Consider the following 24,714-nt stretch of genomic DNA (forward strand, 5'->3'; position numbering starts at 1 on the left):
CCCGACAACTCGCCCGCTAATTAAAAAATCAGTCTCTGCCTCCTAATTAACATTAAGGAATGAAACCAATGCTGTCCGATGGAGAATTAAATTCCCCATCCTTCAACCCCCGCTTCATTCCTTAATGTCAATTAGGAGCAGAGATACGATTTTTGATTACAGAGATTAAGGAATGAAACGGGGGTTGAAGGATGGGGAATTTAATTCTCCATCGAACAGCATTGGTTTCATTCCTTAATGTTAATTAGGAGGGGAGAGACGATTTTTTAATTAGCGGGCGAATTTGTTACATATAAAATTTTTATGAATATTTTATTCGTATTCACGGCTCTCTGAAGTACTTTTCATTTTGTTCCTCGCCGGATGCCACCTGCAAACCCTGCAAATTCCTCGAGAAACCCATACACTTAAAAATTACCCGAACAGGTACGTGTGCCCAGAGGATGCTGTCTTAGCACTTTCTGGACACTCTAACGCCACCAAAATGCAAGTTTTTAAAAAGCAGTCACGCCTGAGGAGCCATTGCGAGCATTCCCCGCTCGACTCCTGTAATTGTCCCAATAGCTTCATTAAAAATTTGCCAACTCCGTACTCCATCCCACCAGTATTCTATATTTTCAATCAAACGAAGGCTTTTGGACCGGTGAACCGAGCAGTAATTTTGCGAAGCTATTAAAGGTCAATGCAGTAAATGTGAACAAACACGCACATCTTCGTGGTTCGCGTAAAGTGTTGTGAGCTAAGACTCAGTTAAAAATCAGTGAACTAAAATTTTGACATAATAAACTTCTTAAAATATCTTCTTAGTGAATAGAACTTATAGACTCGTTAAAGTGACTTTTGGGTGAAATCAAGTGAACAACAATTTTGTTATTTTTTTTTGTACGATTGGATGTATTCGAACTATTGGCTGAATTGGAATTACGGATCAAACTCGAAATTGATACCCCTACTTCTAAAATTTACCGTTGTAATCCGCCGAATTTGAGAGGAATTGTAAGGGTGAGCACAAAATTAAAATAACAATTCATTAATATATATAGAATCAAAAATTCGCGTTGAAATCGTCTAGTTCTCATAGTATAGACCGATTACCAGCGAATCTCTCTCTCTTCTTCATTTTAAATAAATTAGCTTCTCTAATTAAGTATTTTCCAAAATAAAATAGTAAGAACTCTCTGTCGGACGGAACGTTTTGTGAAACTCTTCAAAATTTGAATAAATGTTGTGGAGTTTTTCTTTGAAGTAATTCGATCAACCTGTAATTATTATTTTAAAACTCATCATCGTTTCCTAAATTGTTTGAGCCGATTAACTATCGTAGGAGATGTTTATCTTCAAGGCTAGGATCCAATAAATTTGGAAGGTAAGGCTACGCAAGGAAGTAAGTCGTAGAATTTTCTTACATTCCTAAAACTCAAGTAATACGGACTCCCGTCCGTATATCACAGTTTTGGTGTCAGAAGTGGGATGCCTATCCTCACTACAATAGTTAATCGACTATGATTAATTTCACGAAAAATTAAAGTTAAATTGCTATTTAGAAATGTATAAAATTATATGAACTACCGATTAAAATTAAGAATGCCTGAAAACGGTCAGAACGATCAAGAGCCCGCAGACGTAGCTGCACGAAGAGCTCAGATGAATAACACTAGAGTAACGCTGGGAAAAAATACCACGGCCGCCGGTGCGGATTTTGTAGAATATTTACGTGCTAGGGATACGTTCAATACAATCCCAAATTTTAGTGGCCACCCAGATTCCTCTGTAGACTTCTTTGATTTTGAATCCGCTATTAAACAGTGTTACCACAAAGTCCCACCTCAGAATGCTGACCTTATCGCTGCTGTGCTTGACAGATTACATTTGCCAGCTCGAGCTCATTTAGAGGGCCTCACAGTACATTCCACTGATGACATTTTAAATTTGCTTGGTCAAAAGTACAGGAAGCGGTATAGTCAAGCCTATTTTGAGGATAAAATAGCAGATATGTATCCGGACAAGTATGAGGAAGTAGATGATTTCAACCTCCGTCTCAATAAAATCGTTCGGAATGCCGCGACGGCATTGCAACTTCTCCACCCTGAGCATCACGAGGTCCTTACGAAATTAATCGAAGATAAAGCCCTTCGAAAATTCATGAAAGTGATACCTTCCGATTACAAAGCTGAATTAAAAAGACTTAAAATCACTTCGCTCCAAGCAGCCTTAGAGACATTGAGACCTCTGATAGAGGAGGACCGAGAATTTGCAACGCCTATTAAAATTTATACAAATCAAGTTCGTAATGACGATCGACGCAATGAGTCACGTTTCCGCGAAACAACCTATAACGATAACTAAAGTCGATCCCCAGCTGATCGCTCAGTTCGTTTTGACGATGAGCGACGGGAACGAGAAAAGTATTTTTTTGATGGGCCCAGTGGTAGGCCTTCACGTGAATTGTCTAGGGACAGAAACTATCGTTCAGATCGAGATAGCTCTCGTGAGAACTATATTGCAGGAATCTCGTCTCAGGTAGGAAAAGAGGGATGGAATCATCGTTGTGACTGTCCAAATTGCCCCAATAATCGATCTCAAAGCGTGCCAACGGGTAGGTTCTCTCCGTGCCCTGGAGACTTCGAGAGTCGAGAGAAATCCAACGAGCGTGCCGACGGTAGCCGCAGCAACTCGTACCACGAGCGACGAAGCTCGTCGCGCGACGCGACTGCCGATAGAAAAACTAGTAATCTAAGCAGCTCTTTAAACGGGGAAGGCGCTCGTCTTTCAACGGTGAGAACGAGCGAGGCCAAGGAACACCACACCGTGTCAGTGTCAGAGATCCTTCGGAGGGTGAAATTGTGGAGAAACACGTAAAGAGGACTTGCCCGATCGTTACCATCAAAAATCGAGTCCTCCGGCGCGGACAGGCCGACTTTTTAGTAGATACAGGGGGGGGGAGGCCAGCTGAATTTGGATACGGGCCTTACACTCTGACGCTAGAGTAGATCCGACTGAAAAATTGTACATCATCGGTGCAGGGCTCCGTATAGTTGAAACGTATGGAACAATAGAGTTGCCCATTAAACATCTGAAACATAAATTTCATGTAGTCCTGAACCCTACGGGAGGGTATGATGGATTGATAGGACGAGATTTCTTAGCCTCATTTGAGTGTTCAGTATCATTCGAATTATCAACTGTGGCGATAAACGATTTCGTGAAATCTGCCATACCTTTCCGTATGAGTCTACCGCCTTATCTAAAACCCCCTAAATGTCCCACCACTTGTAGTTCGGATGAAGGCCCTATGATACGCTTAGAGTCAGAAATTTTGAAGGATAATTCCGGATTATTCTTATTAGATACTGGCTCGGCTCTGAACATCCTTTTTCTGGAGGCAATGATCGCGGAACTGACCCCCTGCGAAACTCGAAACTTGTGCGGCGTAGGTGGGGGGGACGTACCCGTACTTGGAACTGTTATCATCGATGTCAATGGCGTCTCTACTGAATTTAATATTGTAGATTCATGGTCACCGGGAGCTTATGATGGAATAATAGGGAATGATTATTTTGCCCCGACTAAAGCCGAAATATCCTTCCACTATCAATCGATTATCCTCAGCTCCGCTCCTCAAAATCCCATTTTATTCCACCGTGAATTGGATCCATACAAACCCATTAATATACCTCCCCATTCAGAATTGAAAATTCCCGTAGAATCAAAAACCCCAATAACTCGACGCAGTTATTTTCCTAAAACACAAATCGCGGAGGGGATCGTTCTGAGGGAAACGGAGGTGGACCCCGAATCTTCCTGGTCTAAGAAGAACATCTTTTGGACCACTGTGGTCAACGAAAACAACGAGAGGGTGCTCCTGCGAATTCCACCTCAAGAACTTCACCCGCTGGCAGTAGTGATGAGTATTTCGGAGTTGGAAGGCCTCCCGCTGCATTCGGATCCGTTCGGAGAACCAGACTTGGAATACGATCTGACAGAAACTCTCGAAGATACGAAAAAGACACGAGAGCAATACATCAATGACCTCCTTATTCCTAAGAAAACTGGCGCAGAAACTGCAGCCTACATTTCTGACAGTGTAAGGGATTTTCTCCATCTTTTCACACTCCCAGGAGAACATAGTGGTGAGATGAAGGATGTGACGTGTACCATCAGGACCAAAGATTCAGAACCTGTGTACATCAAGCAGTATGCGATCCCGGAGAATCTCAAGGATGAAGTAGCTAAACAGGTCAATGAACTGTTAGCTCAACGAAAAATTGGACCTTCAAAATCACCGTATAATTCACCGGTTATGTTGGTCCCCAAGAAACCAGGCACCAATGGAAAGAAACGACACAGAATGGTCGTAGATTTTCGGATGCTGAATAAAAAGACGATTTCTGATCGGTACCCTCTACCCCGAATTCGACAAATTTTGGATAAATTCAAGCGTTCAAAAGTCTTTACCACTCTGGACCTTGCGAGTGGCTTCCATTAGATTCGAATGAGCGCCAAAGATCGAGAAAAAACTGCTTTCTCCACACCCCAAGCCCACTTTGAATACCTGTTGATGCCTTTTGGGATGAAAAATGCGCCAGCTATTTTTCAAAGAACCATGGATACCATGCTGAAGGGACTCATCGGAAAGGGCATTGAGGTCTACTTGGATGACATCATCATCCATTCGAAAACAAAGGCTAAACACCAGAAGCTCCTGCGGGCCTTATTCGAAAGACTGGAGAAATCCGGAGCTACCTTGCAGATAGATAAGTGCCACATGTTTCAATCGAAGGTAACTTATCTGGGATTTATCATCAATGAACAAGGAATACGCCTTGTAAGGTACAAGCAATAATTGCCTTCAATGCCCCGACGAATAAATCGGAGTTGGGGAGCTTTATGGGCATGTGCAATTATTTCCACCGATTTAAGGAGTGGTTCGCACCTAGAGCTAAGCCTTTGCAAGACCTTTTGAAGAAAAACTCGGAGTGGAACTGGGGAATTCGACAAGAGCATGCATTCAATGAATTGAAAGTCTTCATGTGTAATGAGCCATTCCTACTACACCCTGATTTTGAAAAACCATTCATGGTCACTGTGAATTCTTCACCATGTGGAGTAGGCGCTGTACTGACGCAATTGGATGACGAAGGGATAGAAGGACTCATCGCCTATGGTTCGAGAGCTTTGGCTGGACCCGAGACAAGATGTACCGATGAAGAACGCGAGTGTCTTGCGGTCGTATTCGCCTTGAATCACTTCAATTCATATCTGTATGGAAGAACTTTCGAGCTGTATTCTGAAAAGCTCTGCAGTTGTCTGGTTACAAGATACTTCAGAGTACACGACACGAAAAGCTCATCTCAAGACTAAAATTATGGGATTTGATTTCATGGTCCATCATCGCACGGCCAAAACTAAACAAGTGGCAAAGGTCTTGGCTTACAACCCAGTCGACATGCCAGACACCGACGAGGAAGTGGCTGAGTTTTGCACCATGCCCAGTTACACCATGTCTGGAAGAAAAGCAGCACTGCCCTTGAGACCTAGAGCGACATCAGTATCGGGGACCGCACCTGCAACAAAAAGCTCACAGGTGATGCGAGGAAGAGGTAGACCACGAAAGGACGCTTCAGCTAAGCCTCTGACGTCTGCGATAACCCCGGGAACATCACAAGCCACGAAGAAATCGACGTCAGTGAAAAATCCAGCATCAAAAGACACTGTAGAGAGGTGTCCAGCTGCGCCCTCACCAGGGGGTCCAGTGTCTTCACGTTTAAGGCCTCGTATTCGAGCAAAAACCATCTCTGTGGCTCCGAGGGTAACCTACACTGAACCTGAGACTAGCACCATACACGAGGCCAATGATCAACTAACAACCTCAAATCAGAATGTTGAAGGTGACCTTCACTCTCCTCCGATGAGGCTGGCCTCTCCTCCTCCACCTCAGTTTGACGAAGACTCGGATGACGATGATATTTTCGATCTGCCACCGTTGCCCAACGATGCTATAGTAGAGGTGACCAAAGACCCCAGAAACGAGTCCGACTCAGCAGAATCCGAAGTAGAGGAACAGCCGCTGCAACCCAATGGAGGAGCCGAAACTCAGTCGCCCCCTAAATTATTAGCAGAGCTGGAAGGGAAAACTCTCGAACGAACTCCCGCTTTTCTACAGAGTCTTCAGAAATCCTTCGAGGCGCTTGATAGAAAACATCAAGAAAGGGGATTCGACCCATGTGCAATTGAATCCAATGAAGAAGATGAAGACGAAGAAGAAGAGGATGACGAAGAAGAAGAATCAGAGAAAAATGTTGAAGAAGATGATCCTACAATTCGAACGAGAACTAAACTCAGAGCCAAAAACATCGCGAAATTACTTGCAAGTATGGAGAATTTAGAATCGAGTCTGAATAAGTATCTTGGACAGACACCTGATTCCTCGCTCGAGATACTGAACTCGTCAGAGGAATCGGAATCATCTCCAGTAACCCAATCTGGCCCTCTACAAGAGCCTAATACCCCCGGCAAGACTAGAATGGACATCCCACCTGCACATTCTATTTTACGTAACCCTAAGCGAGTGTCCTTCCTCCCAACTCCCAAACTAGGGGAATTACCTATGGCCAAATCCAGTCCGTTCGTCGAAGTCGCATCAAACCCCAAAACCAAGAATTCCGTTAAGAAACTTCGATTTTCCTTACCACCAATTTCTACGTACTCTGAGCGTAGCGAGAAATTAACCTCTATGCCAAATACCAGCGCGGCTCCCCCGCGAGGGAGTAGGGGAGGGATTTGTCTACAACCTACCGCAAGTGACTCGGAATTTCTATGTGAAGATAATGATGACGTAACCGGGGGGGACGAAAACCCGACCCCCATACCCACTACTGTAATGCAACCGGGTATGGTAGAGACGGACGATGGTCTCACATTCCGATGCGGTCATCTCGTACATTTTCTCGTGACGAACTGCGAAATAAATAGTCCTGTCGGAAAACTCCTTCAATCCGTTCATCTGGTCGATGTACAAGAACTAAGGCGTTATAAACCAGTGATCGGCGATGTCCTAGTTACCCCGGTTGGTAAATACAAAACTTTGACGGTAATAATTATAAAAAATGCCCACACTCAAAGACCTTATATTCATGACGTCTTGTTAGGTTTATCACACCTGCGTGATGCGATACAGTACTATCGGATAACATCTTTCCGAGTATCGACTAGCGGCGACGAAACAAATAAATTAGATATTCGTCCGTTACTTGAGGAAGTTTTTGAATCGTATCCAGTCAAAATTTACTTGTGTCATGGAAAAATCGAAAATCCAAAAGAGGAAATTCGTTCACAAATTATCCGTGAAGCTCACAATAGTTTAATTGGAGTAATAGTTGGACTAATAGTTAGATTGGATAAGGAGTTGTTAAGACCTGTCGTAGGATCCGAGAAAGGTTTTATTGGCCAGGCATAGCACAAGAGGTTACAGAGTACATCCGTCGCTGTCAAACGTGTCGGGAACAGAAACTCACGCGAATAAAAACCCGCCAGCCTATGGTAATTACGAACATACCTCTAGAAGCTTTCGAAAGAGTCTCTATAGACACCGTGGGTCCCCTCTTGCGTACGCCCCGTGGCAATCAGCATATCCTCACCATCCAGGATAACCTGACTAAATATTGCCTAGCGACAGCTCTCCCAGACTTGCGTACCGATACCATTGCAGAAGCTATGGCCTGCAGTCTTTATGCAGTGCACGGTTCACCCAAAACACTATTGTCAGATAGGGGAACTAGCTTCACTAGCAAGATATTTGCACAAGTGTCAGAAATATTCAACGTGAAACATGTGACCACCTCGGGTTATAGGCCTCAGACCAATGGGGCCCTTGAACGAAGTCACCACGTTTTAGTTGAATATTTAAGAACCGTATTGGAAAACATGGAAGACTGGGACTTGATCCTCCCATTTGCCATGTTCTCTTATAATACGTCGGTACACTTAGCTACAAATTTCTCTCCTTTTGAACTAGTTTTTGGTCGAAAAGCTCGATTGCCGTCTGAATTCCCGGATGAGAAAACTATTGAAGCGTACAGCGACTACGTAATTGATCTAGTATCGGAATTAGATAAAATTCAGATTGTAGCCGCCGAAAATCTTAACAGCGCGAAGCGCCGTTCAAAGGTACTTTACGATCGCGATGCAAATCCAGTCGATTTCAAGGTGGGTCAATGCGTTCATATACTGTTGAGACCTCGTAAGAGTAAGCTCGATGGTCATTACCGAACTGATTACGAAATTGTCGAAATTACAGAAAATGGCAATCTTATAATAGAAGATGCTGACGGCGAACGATTCATGAGACACCCTAATGATGTCAGGCTAGTACCTCAATAGATGAATGAAATCCTGTGCCGGCAGTTTATGAATTCTCTTCCTCAAATAACGAAAAAAAAATGAATAAATAAAGAAATCAATAAAATAAATCTAACGTGTTTTTTAAACTGTCAGGACAAATTTCCATTTCAACGTGCTCACTCCCTATATTATTGATAAATGTATCCTATATTGTAAGGGGATGAACGTTGAACCGAATCATGGTGACTGGTCCACTCATATATGTACTGGGAGCGCTGAGGCTGTTTCAACCTACGCATGGGTGGCATATACAACACTCTGAAGATACACCACCCGAAGATCAAAGGTCCTATACAGTTCGCTACCTGAAGTATAACCCTGGTATTTACTACGAACCTATACAAGACCTTCAAATAGTACGTAAAGAGTGGCGGATAATTACCAGTATAGACTTGGTTAAGCTACACCGTCAAATCGATCGAGTGATGAGTCCATACCTTACATCGCTTATCGACAAATGTGTGAAAATACTCAACCAAGAGGAGTGCAACCGGTTGTTAAGGTTGAATTCAATCACATCGATGCGAACGGAGATCATCCAGCTGAATAGCCATCTTGAAGATCTTTTCCTCTCTCCTGCAACAAAACCAATAAACATGCGCGGCCCTCGTGTGCCACCGTTTGCCTTTTTGGGTAGCCTCCACCGTAGTCTCTTCGGATTAATGGACTACAACGACTACCAACACATTACCAAGGAACTTGACCGGCTGTACCAATCTCAAGGCGAGATTACTTCCATCGTGAATAACTCCAGTCATATATTGAGGTCAAAGATAGAGAATATTAATACGTACTTGAATCATACGAATAATAACATTTTGACCCTGAAATCCGTCGCAGAAGAATTACAAACTCAATTCAACCGAGAAGATCATGCAGTGAAGAAACTCGAATACATTGTCCATTTGACCCAGGCTGGAGTTGAGGCTGAGTCTTCTTTACGACGAGTGTTAGATGCGACAGCAGATATCGTAGGTGCTGTAGATGCTGCCAAACATGGCCGTTTGTCACACACGCTCTTGACACCTCCACAACTTCACGATATTACCGAAAATATCAAGTCCATACATCCTGAACTGGAGTTCCCGGTCCCTTCTGGAGCGACAGATTTCCCGGCCTTGTCCAGAGTAAGTACCATCAACATGGCATATGCAAAAGAGAAACTCCTAGCCATTATTAGTTTGCCCTTGTTGGATCGACAAGTTTACAATCTCTATCGCTTACGCTCTTGTCGTCGACCTCAGCTCATTGGTAACCGGACCATCTCAGCTCATGTTACACCCGAGAAGCCGTACATGTTCGTCTCGGAAGATCGTAGGAAATATGGATTGCTACAACCGGAGGATTTAGAGGAATGTTCTACATTAGGAACTCGAATTGCCTGCCTTCCACGGTTTCCCATCAGTAACTCCATACAACTACCGATCTGCGAAATTATGCTCCTGTTGAAACCATCGGCAGACGTTCTACGCACTTGCGATATAAAGATCACCAAGTCACGAAATACTGAATGGACTAATTTGAGTACGAGCACACAGTGGCTCTTCACCACTATCGAGCCTGAACAAGGAGACATCATCTGCAACCAGAAGCTTGTAGACATAGTCAACATCTCCGGTACCGGTATTATCACGTTGAGCAAGGACTGTGACCTCAGGACCTCAAGAGATCTAATATCACACATAGGTATTCTCCAAACAACAGAGCTTGAAATTCACCTACCTCCCGTGAATTTATCCATCACCGACTTTGCTCCAGAACTAGCCAGTGCACCCAAAAGGGCCAACTCACTTACATCTATTCATATTGATTCACTGCCCAACCTTCAGGACCACCTAGCAAGCGAAATACGCCTAGATGAAGCTCGACGCAGACTGGAGGAAATTGGAAAGGAACGCCAAGAAGAATATCATCACAAATTGTTGACTTTCGGGTCGGTAGGCGGATTGAGTCTACTGACCCTAGCGGGCACTCTATTCACTGTATTCCGCTGGAGAAGCCTACTTTTGACTCTTCTGTGTTCCTGGAAGAATGGTAAACTGACAACTCAACCCGAAGATACTCCAACATTCCGAGTAAACAGACAGCGATCGAGTTCCTTGCCTATTCTATCGACTTATCCACGCGAAGTGATCCCTCTGAGAATCCTCTCTGAAGCTGAAATCTCCGGACCCTCACGTCACGAAGATCGATTGTGTGCAATGGTCATACACCCAACCAACCACGTCGAAGATCGACTTCAAGATGGACAAACACCCCAACAGCCCCTGTCAGCAGTCCAGCGCTCTAAATCTATTACCCTTGTAGTATGAAAATACAGAGCCATGATTCTAACTAAAATTATATATTTTTATCGCTGAGTAGTAATAATTCATGGGGTCACGCATATGGGAAAATTCTTCAATCAATCTAGTAATAAGTCAAAGGAAGAGAGAAAGATTGAAGCTATCTTAACATTTGAGCGAGCCGTGAGAACTCGTGAAGCTTGCCTAAAGGTTTTTGACAATCTGCACGGGAGGGATGTTACATATAAAATTTTTATGAATATTTTATTCGTATTCACGGCTCTCTGAAGTACTTTTCATTTCGTTCCTCGCCGGATGCCACCTGCAAACCCTGCAAAGTCCTCGAGAAACCCATACACTTAAAAATTACACGAACAGGCACGTATGCCCAGAGGATGCTGTCTTAGCACTTTCTGGACACTCTAACGCCACCAAAATGCAAGTTTTTAAAAAGCAGTCACGCCTGAGGAGCCATTGCGAGCATTCCCCGCTCGACTCCTGTAATTGTCCCAATAGCTTCATTAAAAATTTGCCAAATCCGTACTCCATCCCACCAGTATTCTATATTTTCAATCAAACGAAGGCTTTTGGACCGGTAAACCGAGCAGTAATTTTGCGAAGCTATTAAAGGTCAATGCAGTAAATGTGAACAAACACGCACATCTTCGTGGTTCGCGTAAAGTGTTGTGAGCTAAGACTCAGTTAAAAATCAGTGAACTAAAATTTTGACATAATAAACTTCTTAAAATATCTTCTTAGTGAATAGAACTTATAGACTCGTTAAAGTGACTTTTGGGTGAAATCAAGTGAACAACAATTTTGTTATTTTTTTTTGTACGATTGGATGTATTCGAACTATTGGCTGAATTGGAATTACGGATCAAACTCGAAATTGATACCCCTACTTCTAAAATTTACCGTTGTAATCCGCCGAATTTGAGAGGAATTGTAAGGGTGAGCACAAAATAAAAATAACAATTAATTAATATATATAGAATCAAAAATTCGCGTTGAAATCATCTAGTTCTCATAGTATAGACCGATTACCAGCGAATCTCTCTCTCTTCTTCATTTTAAATAAATTAGCTTCTCTAATTAAGTATTTTCCAAAATAAAATAGTAAGAACTCTCTGTCGGACGGAACGTTTTGTTAAACTCTTCAAAATTTGAATAAATGTTGTGGAGTTTTTCTTTGAAGTAATTCGATCAACCTGTAATTATTATTTTAAAACTCATCATCGTTTCCTAAATTGTTTGAGCCGATTAACTATCGTAGGAGATGTTTATCTTCAAGGCTAGGATCCAATAAATTTGGAAGGTAAGGCTACGCAAGGAAGTAAGTCGTAGAATTTTCTTACATTCCTAAAACTCAAGTGATACGGATTCCCGTCCGTATATCACAAATTAATGGGGAAGCGCTCTGCGCCGAGAAACCATTGAGTTTTTCATAGCGCCACGACTTTCGTCGCAGTTTTCATTTTTTTATTACAGAGATTAAGGAATGAAACGGGGGTTGAAGGATGGGGAATTTAATTCTCCATCGAACAGCATTGGTTTCATTCCTTATTGTTAATTAGGAGGGGAGAGACGATTTTTTAATTAGCGGGCGAATTATTGGGGAGTCACTCTGCGCCGAGAAAACATTGGGTTTCTTATAGCGCCGTGACTTTCGTCGCAATATTAATTTTTTTATTGCAGAGATTAAGTGATGAAACGGGGGTTGATGGATGGGCAATTTAATTCTCCATTGAACAGTCTTTGTTTCATCCCTTAATATTAATTAGTCGGCGAATAAATCAACTGAAAAACATAAAGTAAACATTGAGTACAAGGAGGACAAAAGTCCCCCTCCGAACCTGTCCCTGTCACAGCGGGACTGCTACTGCCGAGTTACTCACGCACCCGACTCACATTTACCGACAATTCGACCGGGACGCCGCCTTTCCCGTGGGGTACCAACTAACATTTTTGGAGTCAGTCAAACCCCCCGATCCGGGCCTCTACTCAGGTCTATCCTCTTTGGCTGATCGCCTCATTTACTTACTAGTCCATAATGGGAATTAGCGGCGTCTAATTGCTTTAGAACTCGCAGAAAATGGTAAAAAATAGTTCACGCACCGGTAATTGGGTCTCGGGAGTGTGCAGTGTCTGTAAAAATTGGAATTAGTGTTTTTATTTTTGATAATTACCCTCGCCATATTGACAGGGTGTCACGCTAGTGTGACTTGGCTAGGGGGCGGGATGGTGGTGTTTTTTTTTGGGTTATTTTATAAGTAATATTAAAAATATATGAACTCATTTCCCCCCCCCCCCTTCAGAAGCAATTAGTGGAACTTGATAAATTTTTCGATTTTGAAAACATTCATAGAATAATTTCAAATTTCACTTCAAACTCATTTTCATTCACTACTGCCCAAGAATGCCAAGGATATTTTCCAAATCCTGACACAAATCGATACGTACATTAAAATCGGCATCTCTAGCATGGGAACCTGCGTGCCTTTCTGAGAGTTCAATCTCCTCACTATTGGGATCATAATCATCCCACGTAATATCTACCCCAAGCTCCTCATCCATATCCGGAAACACTGGCTTTACGTGTTCCTCCCCTTCATTGTAATACTCCTCATCAAACAACTCCACCATCTTCCTATCGTGGTCAGCAGGATCAAAGTCTCCCTCCAAATCAAATGAATCAAACTGTAGGTCATTGTTTCCAGTGATCTCTTCTAACTGTGCAATTTTCTCCGCGATTTCCTTTCGTTTCATGGCCTTCAGACGCTTTAATTCTTCTCGTTTCCTTGCTTTCTCCTCCTCTTTTCTCTTCTTTAACGCTACTCTCTTCGCTGATCTCCTCGTGTCCTTCTTTCGTAATGAATTCTCCAGCGTTCGAGGATACCGCTTTAGGAAATCGGTATCAGGTTCTTCAAACCTGAAGTTGAATTTGTGCTCAAACACCTCTTGTTGCTCGATATCCTTTTCATCTTCTGACAGATTTTCATTACTGCCATGGATGATATCCTCGCGATATTTAGGATTTTTTATGTCTCTCTCAAGAAATTTTTTGTTTAGAACGTAATCTCTGAGGAATTTCTCATTCTCGTCGAGATTAGGATCTGTCCAGAAATCTCTCAACGGCTTCAAAGCTTGTTTCTCTGAGGTTTCTACCTCTGCGTGCTGGCCTCTCAGCCATTCCTTGTAAGATTCTTCCTCTTGCAATTTCTCTTCTTGAGATTTATGCTTTGGCAGTAAAAGATCCTCCTCGGTGTCACTGCCATCGTTTCCATCTTGCAAAACTTGATTTATGCTTTCTCTCAATCCTTTTTGCACCTCTATGTAAGTTAAGATATTGGTTTCACGGTTTTTATTTTGAAAGTCGTCTTCATAATCACTCTCACTGAATTGATTGAGTCTTTCGATTATCATTGTTCGGTCATAGTCTCGGAGAGTGAATGGTTTCTCTTTTTTCGTTTTTTTCTTGGACTGAGGGGGTTGAGTTTCTGCATTTCCTGGGGAGTCTTCTGTTATGGAGAAGAAATTCACGTTCTCGTCGTAGATTCTTGGATCCTTCTTTTTCAAGCATGCTAGAGTCTTGTAGAAGTCTTTTTCGAATACTTCTGTGAGCACCTGAAATGAGGAAACAATTAATGAATAGGTTATTCATATTGATTCACCAGGGAATGGTTGAAATATATTGCCACATGTGAGATTTTTATTAATGCATAATATAAAAATAAGAAAAAGGTAATAGTAAAAAAATCCAGTAATTTTCGGGATTATGTTACAATAGCGCCGCCGCGGCCGCGACGTTGATGCCCCTTTATTGTGCTTTTTCCTCTTTTTTTCTTTATTTCCTTCCTTTTTTCTCCAAAATTAATCATTTATCAGCGTTCTCATCGTTCTAAATATTAAGATTAATGAGAACAATGCATGTCAGTTCACCACCTGTTCAATTTCAATATTTCAATAAGTGATTTCTTAATTTTGAATTTCTGTGCTCACTGAATAAGATCTGATAGATTCTCGATTTCAATTGTAATTCAAGTCGGAATTCCCTTCAGAGTCTGACGCAATCATCATGAAATTCAATATAACCCAGAATTTTCAATTTTTTGCCTCCACCTTCATCCCCCTTTACTCCCCTGCAAAAGCATTCAATTATTTGTCTGGGAAAATTATCCAACAAATTCTGATGCCTTTTCACTAATTCGGAGGATTTTCTCCTTATTCATGATCTCCTTCACTATTCCATTCAAGGATTCCATCAATCAGAAACTTGGATCATTCATCTGCAATTTAGTCAAATGTTACATAAGATTCCAAAATCTTATGATTTTTTTTTCATGTAACACGAAGAATTTGGAGAATTGTTGAGAGCATTGGATGTTTCTCTCGTGTTTTTAAAAATTATTTTCTTTATTCTCATTTCAACCAATCAGAGTGCAGCCGCGACGTTGATGCCCTTTCATTATGCCTGCTCTCCTTTTTTTCTTTTTCATTTGTATCAAAATTAATTATTCATCGTCGTTCTCATTGTACTGAGTGTTAAATTGATGAGAATGATGCGTCTCGGTTCATTAACTATTCAATTTCAATATTTCAATAAGTGATTCACTAATGTGGAATTTCTAGGTTCACTGAATAAGATTTTTAATATAATTTTGAACTGAATTCTATTCAAAGGGCAAAACAATCATTCCAAAATTTCTTATAGTCCAGATTTTTCAGTCGTCGCCTTTCCCTTTATTCCATGAACTTGTACCTTCAATAAATAATCTGAAATTTTCCTAACCTTCTATAAAATCCAGCAATTCTTGTAATTTTTGCTTCCGAATGGGAGCATTGAAATCGGTCGATCTTTCGATTCGCTAATTTTGCTTGGAAATGATGTAGAATGGTCTGAAACGAAAAAATACAAAATTTGAGGACCATGTATGTGTGTGTCCGAAAGTGTGTTGATTTTTTCGAAAATTTTCATAAATCACGGCACAAAAACGACTAAAGCTGAAGCTTGAAATCTGAAATTTCGCCACATAATTGGTACTACTTTGGAACATTTCTGGGCGCAGTTTCAATTCAATCGGTCCAGTAGTTTCTGAAATACAGCAATTTCTAGAAAATCTTTGCTCCTCAATAACTAAAAAACGACGTGACTTGATTCCATTTTTTTGACGTCAAAATCTTGTTTGTGATGATATCTATTGGATCAAATCATAATATTGCTATGTAACTGTAGACAATTTGGTAATAATTGGCATTTTCCATTTTTATGAAAAAATTGTTGTAAGCACGATAGCGCCCCGAAAAATCAAGATAGAAAGTTAAAATTCGGTACGATTATAGTTCTTATAATATTACAGGATGGGATTATGGATGTGCTGAATCGGATGAGTAGTTTAGGAGATATTCAACTTTTTGGGAACAACTGTTATGCAATATCTCCGAAACTACTGGTCCGACTGACTTTTTTTTTCAAAATATTTGTCATGGTATCTTCTATCAAGATCAATCAAAATATGCATACCCTCCTATACAAAGTTTTCGAGATATCAGCGTTTTTCTAATTTTTTAAATTAAAATTCGATGTGGGCTCTATAATACGTGTTAAACATGGACTAAACACCTGAGATTCTGGCTGCTAATTTGCATGATTGGCCCACATTCGTGTATAAAATTTGGTGTTAATCGATTCAGTATATCCTGGCGTAGAGTAATTCATCCGAAATGCTTTTTTTCTGAAAAATCGCACATTGTTATTTTATGTTTTCCATCTCTGCATGACTTCAAAAGTCATATAATACAAATCCATGTTTTTTTATACTTCATACAATCTAATATTTGATGAATATTCGATAGCCATAGCTGTGGCAGAGACAGAGGTTGACGTGGTCTAATTTTTTAAGATTTGTAAATTTTATATTAATTTCCATTATTCAAAGTACGTTCGTTAGTCAATATTACATTTCATGTAAATATTACGTTGATACTCTTGCCTACGTTGAATGACTGATTTTTTACGTGTGAAATTGGTATTGCTTCCATTCGGAAGCTTATTACCAATGTAACTGGTAGAGAGAAAAAAATAGTAATGACGCATAAAGTAACGGTCACATGACTTCTGCCAGATAGGCTTCTACCCCTGCTTGTTTTTCTAACTTGAACATTTTGCAAAATTGTTGAAAAAAATCCGTAGAACTTAAATGTTCTAAATTGTTTTCTCCTTCCTCATTTCAACCAATCAGAATGCAGTATTCGGGATCACGTGACACCTTCATATCAGTTTGATTTCGAAAATTCGAACCTCGCATATCAATTATTCCCCCATTGTTTATTCCAAAAATTTTCAATATTTGAGAGATAACGAAAATTTTTGCTAATTTTCGAAAAACACGGATTTTCTTACATTTCTGCGAAAAACTTCATAATTGTGTTGCATTCGTTGGAAAGTTCCTGAATCATCTTCAATTTTTGAAAGTAACCGACAATTTTATCATTATTTAGAAAATCTGCGAACTTCCTTCAAGTTCCTATAATTTATTCCCTGCGATGGATTCTCCATTTTTTCACCCGTTGAATCCGAATATCAAGGTCCCCGTGTCGAATCCCTGAGAATTTTTTGTTACTAACAAACTATTGATAAACAATTGACATCTCTGCTATTTCGGCCGGAAAAAAGTTTTTCTATAGAATTCGCGTGTTTTCGAAGAGAATAAGTCCTTGAATATTTTTCCGTATTTGCAACGGTTCCACCAATATAAATTCATAAACAAATGATTTTCAAGGTATTTTCTATAGTGTTCACTGACAATATTGAATGGAACTTTTTTTCGCATTTCCCATAATTGCATACGTTATTCATATGATACGTAAGTGATTCATGAAGAAATTTACTTCCTGTAAACCTGATTTTTTTCTAATAATTTGTTTAAACTAAAGATTAAAAAATTCGATTTTTAATGGGAAAACTTTTATTTTTTGAAGATTCAAAATATTTCAAGGACGGTTAGTGCTCATCATATTTTCTCTCAACTCAACTGTCTGTTAAATAAAAAGTCATAAACAATGATCAACGAATTTATTTATCATTTTTCATTCAACAAACAGTCGCGTTACAGGTAAAAATCATAAGGACTTATCTTCACTAAAATATCTGCAATATTCAGAAAAGGAAATTTTCTTAATGAAAATTGATATTTTTCGTTCTTTGTTTAAACAAATTGAAAAAAAATTAACGGACTAGATTTTTTTATACATCACCCACGTATCATATGAAAAACCCATACAACTACGTGAAATGCAAAAAAAAATTTCAGTCAACATTTTCAGCAAATAATATTGAAAAATACTTTAAAAATCATTTGTTCATGAAATTTTATCGATAAAATCGCTGTAAATACGGACAAATATTTGAAGACTTACCTGACCTAGACCTGACCTAGACCTGATTTACCCCCGTTGAAATCAGGTGTGTTCTACGGAAAAAAAATTCTCATCGGAAAAGTTGGCTTTCCAATTGTTTATTAATAATTCGTTAACAACAAAAAATCTCACAGGAGTTTGACTTGGGAACCTCCATATTAGTATTCGATGGGTTAAAAAAAAAAAGAATTAGGTTGTCACAATGAACTGAAAATCTGAACTCTCAAAAGATTCCAACTAAAAGTCTAATTTAATCCGCGAAACTATCAAACTCAAACTCAAGAGTCTCCGATGAATCGTTTCGCTGAAGCGAATAGGTAGGTTGCGTGTTATGACATTGTCTGGTATTTCTAAAATATCAGGCAATGTGAAAAGGTGCGTGTTGAGACAAGTGACAATCGATGTAAATTCTTTAATCTCTCGAATATTCAAAATATATTTATTCCGGTTACTNGTCTAATTTAATCCGCGAAACTATCAAACTCAAACTCAAGAGTCTCCGATGAATCGTTTCGCTGAAGCGAATAGGTAGGTTGCGTGTTATGACATTGTCTGGTATTTCTAAAATATCAGGCAATGTGAAAAGGTGCGTGTTGAGACAAGTGACAATCGATGTAAATTCTTTAATCTCTCGAATATTCAAAATATATTTATTCCGGTTACTGCAGTAAACTCGAGATGATCCCCAATGATAATGGAAATAATTCGTAAACAGTATTTTCCTGAGAACTCTTCACCATTCAGACGCACGCATAGTGTAGTCAAATTAGACTCAAAAATTGCCAAACCTAGTAATTAATCCTCCGTCTATGAAAAAATTACTATTAGATAGATAAAAATTTCCTGAACATATCAAATTGTTCAATAACAGATTGATGTACTACATATTAAAAATAATTAAAAACGAGTCGTTTTCGTTCGGGTCAATTACAAAAACATTCGTAGTTTCAGCTAAACTCCATCGATTGAAAAAAAACACATACCACATTGTAGAGAAGCCAATTTCACACGAAAATGATATGACGAGTGATGTTCTAGGATGAATAGTTTTTCCGTGACAACTCTCAGAAGTTTTTTTAACCTTAATTTTGTATTATTGCCGAATTCCTCCCCGAGATCCAGCCCCTTTCTGCGCGCGCATCTGTAGGGCAAGAGCGGTATGCGCAGTCGATTCAAATATACATGTGCTTGATTATTCCACGACGTACGTGAAGGTTTTGCGATTTATTCGTCTTAATCAATTAATTCAATCATTTCAAGTAGCACCAAAATGTAGGTGCCTAAAGTACACTGTGGCTAGACAGTTTACTACCAACGCCGCTTTGTAGTAGAAACTGATAACAATGAAAGGGCAATTAAGTCGCCCTCCTCATGATGATTTCCATAATGGGACACAACCAGTTTGTGGAATTTATTCTACTTTACCTTATACAATTTATACAATTTTTCGGGCAATTAGGAAGATAGATATACTCATTTTTGGAATTTAAACGTTTCCTACTCTATTCAATAATCTGAAAATTATTTTTATAATATTTCCATGTATAAAAACAAAAATTAAAACAAAAATTTCCATTTTTTCGTTGCTTTCCAAAGACAATATTTTCAGAATTTTTTTCTAATCGATCACCCGTTGCTCCCAAAAATATATGGGAAATCTCGGTCAACTGCCGTTTATAGGTGTTCGGGCAATTTTAATTGTCATGAATAAAAATAACAGTACTTCTTATACGTATAAAATTAATTAAATGAATAAACGAAAGGGAGTATTCAATTTTTGTACCCATTAAAAAATTACAAGTTGGTTGATGAATTCATTTTATTCATAAAATTAATTTGAGCGTCCTCTGTAGTAATATTTTGTTATATTTAGGAATGAAACAATATTAACAATAAAAGATTAACAATATTGACCGACAAGACTTTGCCAAAAGTGTTTGATAAAGTTTTCTCAGTCAATAATTGCTTATTTCTATTGTTTAATTCCGAAATATAATCGAATGCAAATGTAGAGAAGACTCAAATATGTATGTTATGAATGAAATGAAGTTATTAACCGGTTTATAATTATTTAATGGATGCAGGAATTGATAACCCACTTTCATCTATGTACTTAATTAATTATATACATATAATAAGTATTCTTATTTTTATTTTGGACAATCAAAATGTTATTAGCCCTAATAATCTTGTGACACTTCTTCTTGTTAATTGTGTCATTTACTCCTGTATTTTTTTCCGGCTTTCTTCTCAGTTGAAACATTCACGAAGTTCGAACTCCTCTGCGAAATTCCATGCACAGTTCAAATCTACTACGCATACCGCTACTTTGAGGGGAGTGCGCGTGCATATGGGGCTGGGCCTCATTGAATCAGCTGATCGTTTTACGAGATGTCACGTAAAAAATACTAAATAATTTATTACGGGAGAACAAGTGCACCTGCAATATTGGTTCCTAACTCATTTTCGTAGAGAATTTTCGGCCCTACACACTGGTATTTTTTTCTCAATGATCGGTTCAATTTAATTGAATCTACACGGATTTTTGGCGTTCGCCTGAAAATTCCAATTGTTTTTAATTATTTTTAATATGTAGTACATCCATCAGTCATTGAACAATTTGATATGTTGTTCAGGGAATTTTTATCTATCTAATGGTTATTTTTTCATGGACGGAGGATTATAAGTGTCACCTAAATGCTAGATTGCCTACACTAGCAGTACAATGTACACCGTTACCTATTTGTTGTTCGGTGTGCTCGTGCTTGATCTAATTGATTCACTCTATATCTTTGGAGGAGAGGATATTATTCAGTAAAGAGAAAGATTATCGAATTACTGAACAGTCTGTATTCTAAAAAATGGAACTTGACTAATTTTATAAACAGAAAAACAAATGATTTTGCTACTGGCGGGTCGTCACCCAAAATAATAATAATAGAAATGAATTAAGGCTATCGTTCAATAATAATAATAATATTACAAAATGCTGGAAACTCCGGTCCACCCTACTCGATACAATCCAAAAGAATTAGGAAGCAAAGATATCCGTTGAATTGCTATCCGGAGAAACACCGAAGAGGCTCAGTTGTTCATTTACTAATTCCCCAAGGATAATTGTAAGGTGAGCAGGTCCGTAGACACTACCTGGGCTTCCACAACGCCTCTTACCCGCGATACTAGCCGAGATATGTCCTCTCTCCGTTGCGCCTTCGGAGAACAATGATACAAAGGAGCCAAAGTAAAATAATAATTCCAATGAATAATATCGCAATATTATCTGTAGCTCAGACGCTCGTAACGCTCACAATAAATTATTGTATTTCCCTCCGGTAAGCACCGACTCGACGGCCACGTGGTTTTATCAAGATGGAGTCGATAGTCTCCGTTCGCAATGAGATTCCTACTGCCAGGGAAGCTGACAGGCGTTTCAATGAGCCCCAAAATGCTCTCGTACTCGCTAATGACACCGTCGCACCAATAACAATATTTTATATGTGCACACTCGCTTTAATCACTCGTCCTGACCCAATATTACGCCTCGACTCCGTCCCTCGCCACGTGTTCGCCCGATGAATAGAATATTCGCCTGGATATTTGCCGCCTCTATTTCGCCTCGAAATTGCCCTCAGTCGCCTCAAAAATCTCCGGATAAGGTCCGGAGAACCTTGTTCCCACCTCCGTTGTCGAGTTTGCACGAAAAGCTTCTTAATTGGACCCACACAATAGATACGAAAATTAGAGAAACTTAAAGCGGTGCAAAGCGATTGACAGTAGAGATGGAAGTGAAGATGAAGGCGGAAATCGTCATTGCCCTCTTAATCTCATACTGTCTCACTCCATTTCTCTTGGGCCTTGACATTGGCCCTGAACTTAAATATTGGCCAATCCCGGCCTCATTTGCATATTTCGCCGGCCCTGTGCTGTTCGGTGGTGCCGTCTATTCTCTCAGGTGCGTATCCCCGGTGATCAGGTGATCTGTGACGTCTTTCCGGTGTAGAGAGTTGCCTTGTAGATGGGCCTCAGCGATTACCCATACTATTGACGGTTTGCATGTGTGTGTTTGTGTGAGCTCCGGAACGTGCTGCGCCCTCGTGGGATTTTCTTTTGGGTTCGCAGGAGATCTGAATTCTTCCGGTAATGGCAAGTGTTTGCGACTCGAGTGCGGAGAGGTAACTGTGATGTTTTTGCTCCTTTTTACGGCTTCTGGTCGTCGTGATCTATTTTCTCTCAGGCTGATGATAGTTCCCTCCTGTGCCGGATGACTTCTCGGTGATGGTGAAGTGAGTCAGGACTCCTCGTTGTCACTCGGAACCCACTCATTCGGTAATCTCATTCATAACTTCTACTCTAGCGACCGGTGTATACGAGCATCGATAATTATTAATTGTTATTGTTTATCCCCATACGTCCAATCGAGGACACAAGCGAACCCACTTCGTCACAAGGTGGAAAACATTTTTCGCCCTGAAATTTATACACTCCCCCCCCTTGCATTACTATCTCAGTTGAGATGAAGGGGCTCCCTTTCATATTTATAATACACAACATATACATCAATTTACCTATTTATAACATGATGTACGTGTATTCTATTTCCGATAAGAATTATTTTTTGAAATTCGCGCCCATTTCTCTAGCAATGCCATCTGTTGATGATCTTATCGAAGCTTGTTCTCATGTTCGAGTTTCGAGTTCGACTTTTTTTACAATCGATTCTCATTCGAGTGCTGTTCGAGTGCTCATTCGAAATTCTCGATGCTCTTCTTTATATATGAGGTATTCCATGCCAAATGAGTCAACGATTGACTCTCACCCTATTGAAAATTGATAGCGATTTTTTCTACGATTGGGGGGCTTGAAAAAATCTCTCAAATTTTTTAAGATTTTTTTGACAGCCCAGTTCGGAGATTTTTTTTTTCAAATTGTTCGCTTTTTTACAATAACTCGAGTTCTACTCATCCGATTTCGATTTATTAGGGATCAAAATTTTCCATTTTTCACCACCTATAAGAATGTTTTTTGTCCAAATTTTTCCAATCTCTAGATACTCGAAAAAACGAATTTTCGAAAAAAAAAGTTGAAAAACTTGAATTTGGCTAATTACGTCACGGTTGATTATTTTAATTTTTTTTTCAATAATTCCTATAATCAAAACAAAAATTTTGAGCCGTCATACATGTTGGGTTTTGTCTTAGATCTATTTTATTTTTAATTTTCTTATTCTTAAAATTCCGCGAATTCGGTCAAAATACCCCAAAATGTCACTGATTGACTTTGATTATAAACAGTGTAAAGTAAATTTAAAGATATATCTATATATTACATATTTTTTTGATACATAATTAAAGTCGTTTTAAGGTGTTTTCACCAAATTTTTGCAATTTTAAACAGAAAAAATGTTAAAAAAATTGATCCTGGATGGAACCCAACATGTATGACGGCTCAAAATTTTCGTTTTCATTATAAGAATTAGTAAAAAAAAAATTTAAATAATCGACCGTGACGTAATTGGCAAAATTCAAGTTTTTCAACATTTTTTCTTGAAAATTCGTTATTTCGAGCATCTAAAGATTGGAAATTTTTTTTAAAAAAACATTCTTATAGGTGCTGAGAAATGGAAAATTTTGCCCCCTAATAAATCGAAATCGGATGAGTAGAACTCGAGTTATTGTAAAAAAACGGAACAATGTGAAAAAACTCATATTTCCGAAATGAACTGTCAAAAAAATCTGAAAAAAGCCCCCCCCCCTCGTAGAAAAAATCACCATCAATTTTCAAGAGGATGAGGGTTAGCCGTTGACTCATTTGGCATGGAAGACCTCATATAAGGATTTAAGAAGATGCGAGAAATCGAGTTGATGTACTTCCTCAGTCGGTTACGTAAAAACAGTCGACAATGTGCTATAAAGGCGAAATTTTGAGAAACAAATTCTTCAGTCAGAAATATGCCACAAAGAATCTGAACACAATCGACCACTAGGTTGAAAAACATATATATATATTAAAAATATCATTTATACAGCGACTTATGAGAGTTACTTTTCAGCTATCCAGAATGAGCATCAACAATTTACTAGCGATCCAAATACCCGATTTACACCAGGGATGGGCAACCTCCAGGTAGTCGAGAGTAACCAGCCATAAACTTTATTGCACTACAATTATGAGGGTCCGCGTAGGGTCTGAGTGGGGGGTGCCATGTCGCTGCACACGGAACGCACCAAGCGGGAGGGACTTTAACTATCGGCGCGCTAAGAAAAAAAATATTCAGTACGCGCAAAGAAAAAAATGCCAATATAAAAAAGAATAAAATAGACATCCATATTTCGATTGAAATGAAAATATATTCTCATAATTGTTCTTGTACATCCGTAAAACAATATATACATACACATAAGCCGACATAGGCACTTACAGACATTTTCTATATACATGAAATCTTTACATTTCCAAGCCTTTTAATAATTTTCATACTAAATTGAACAAGGATAAATTTAATGGGATAATTTTTTTTGCCTACTCTTGGCCAGCATTTTTCGTGCTGATCAATGGAAATCACGGGAAGGTGGTAGACATCTTCCATTGGAAGGGAAAGGAGATTGGGGAA

The 24,714-nt window shown here is 39.3% G+C and overlaps 1 protein-coding gene across 1 annotated transcript in view; it reads right to left on the reverse strand.

The window, feature by feature from the left end:
• Nucleotides 1-24,714, reverse strand: part of LOC107042672 (protein KRI1 homolog) — a 132,557-nt gene that overhangs the window by 4,151 nt on the left and 103,692 nt on the right. Inside the window, exons 3-4 of the mRNA XM_015263817.1 lie at nt 13,149-14,312; nt 12,730-12,833 (exon numbers count right to left, since the gene is read on the reverse strand). Of these exons, the coding sequence (XP_015119303.1) occupies nt 12,765-12,833; nt 13,149-14,312 (1,233 nt within the window). The 3' untranslated portion in view covers nt 12,730-12,764. The remainder of the gene's footprint in view (nt 1-12,729; nt 12,834-13,148; nt 14,313-24,714) is intronic.

The sequence above is a fragment of the Diachasma alloeum genome, unplaced genomic scaffold (assembly GCF_001412515.2).
Source record: "Diachasma alloeum isolate Michigan unplaced genomic scaffold, Dall2.0 Dall_scaffold_00500, whole genome shotgun sequence".
Classification (NCBI taxonomy): Eukaryota; Metazoa; Arthropoda; class Insecta; order Hymenoptera; family Braconidae; genus Diachasma; species Diachasma alloeum.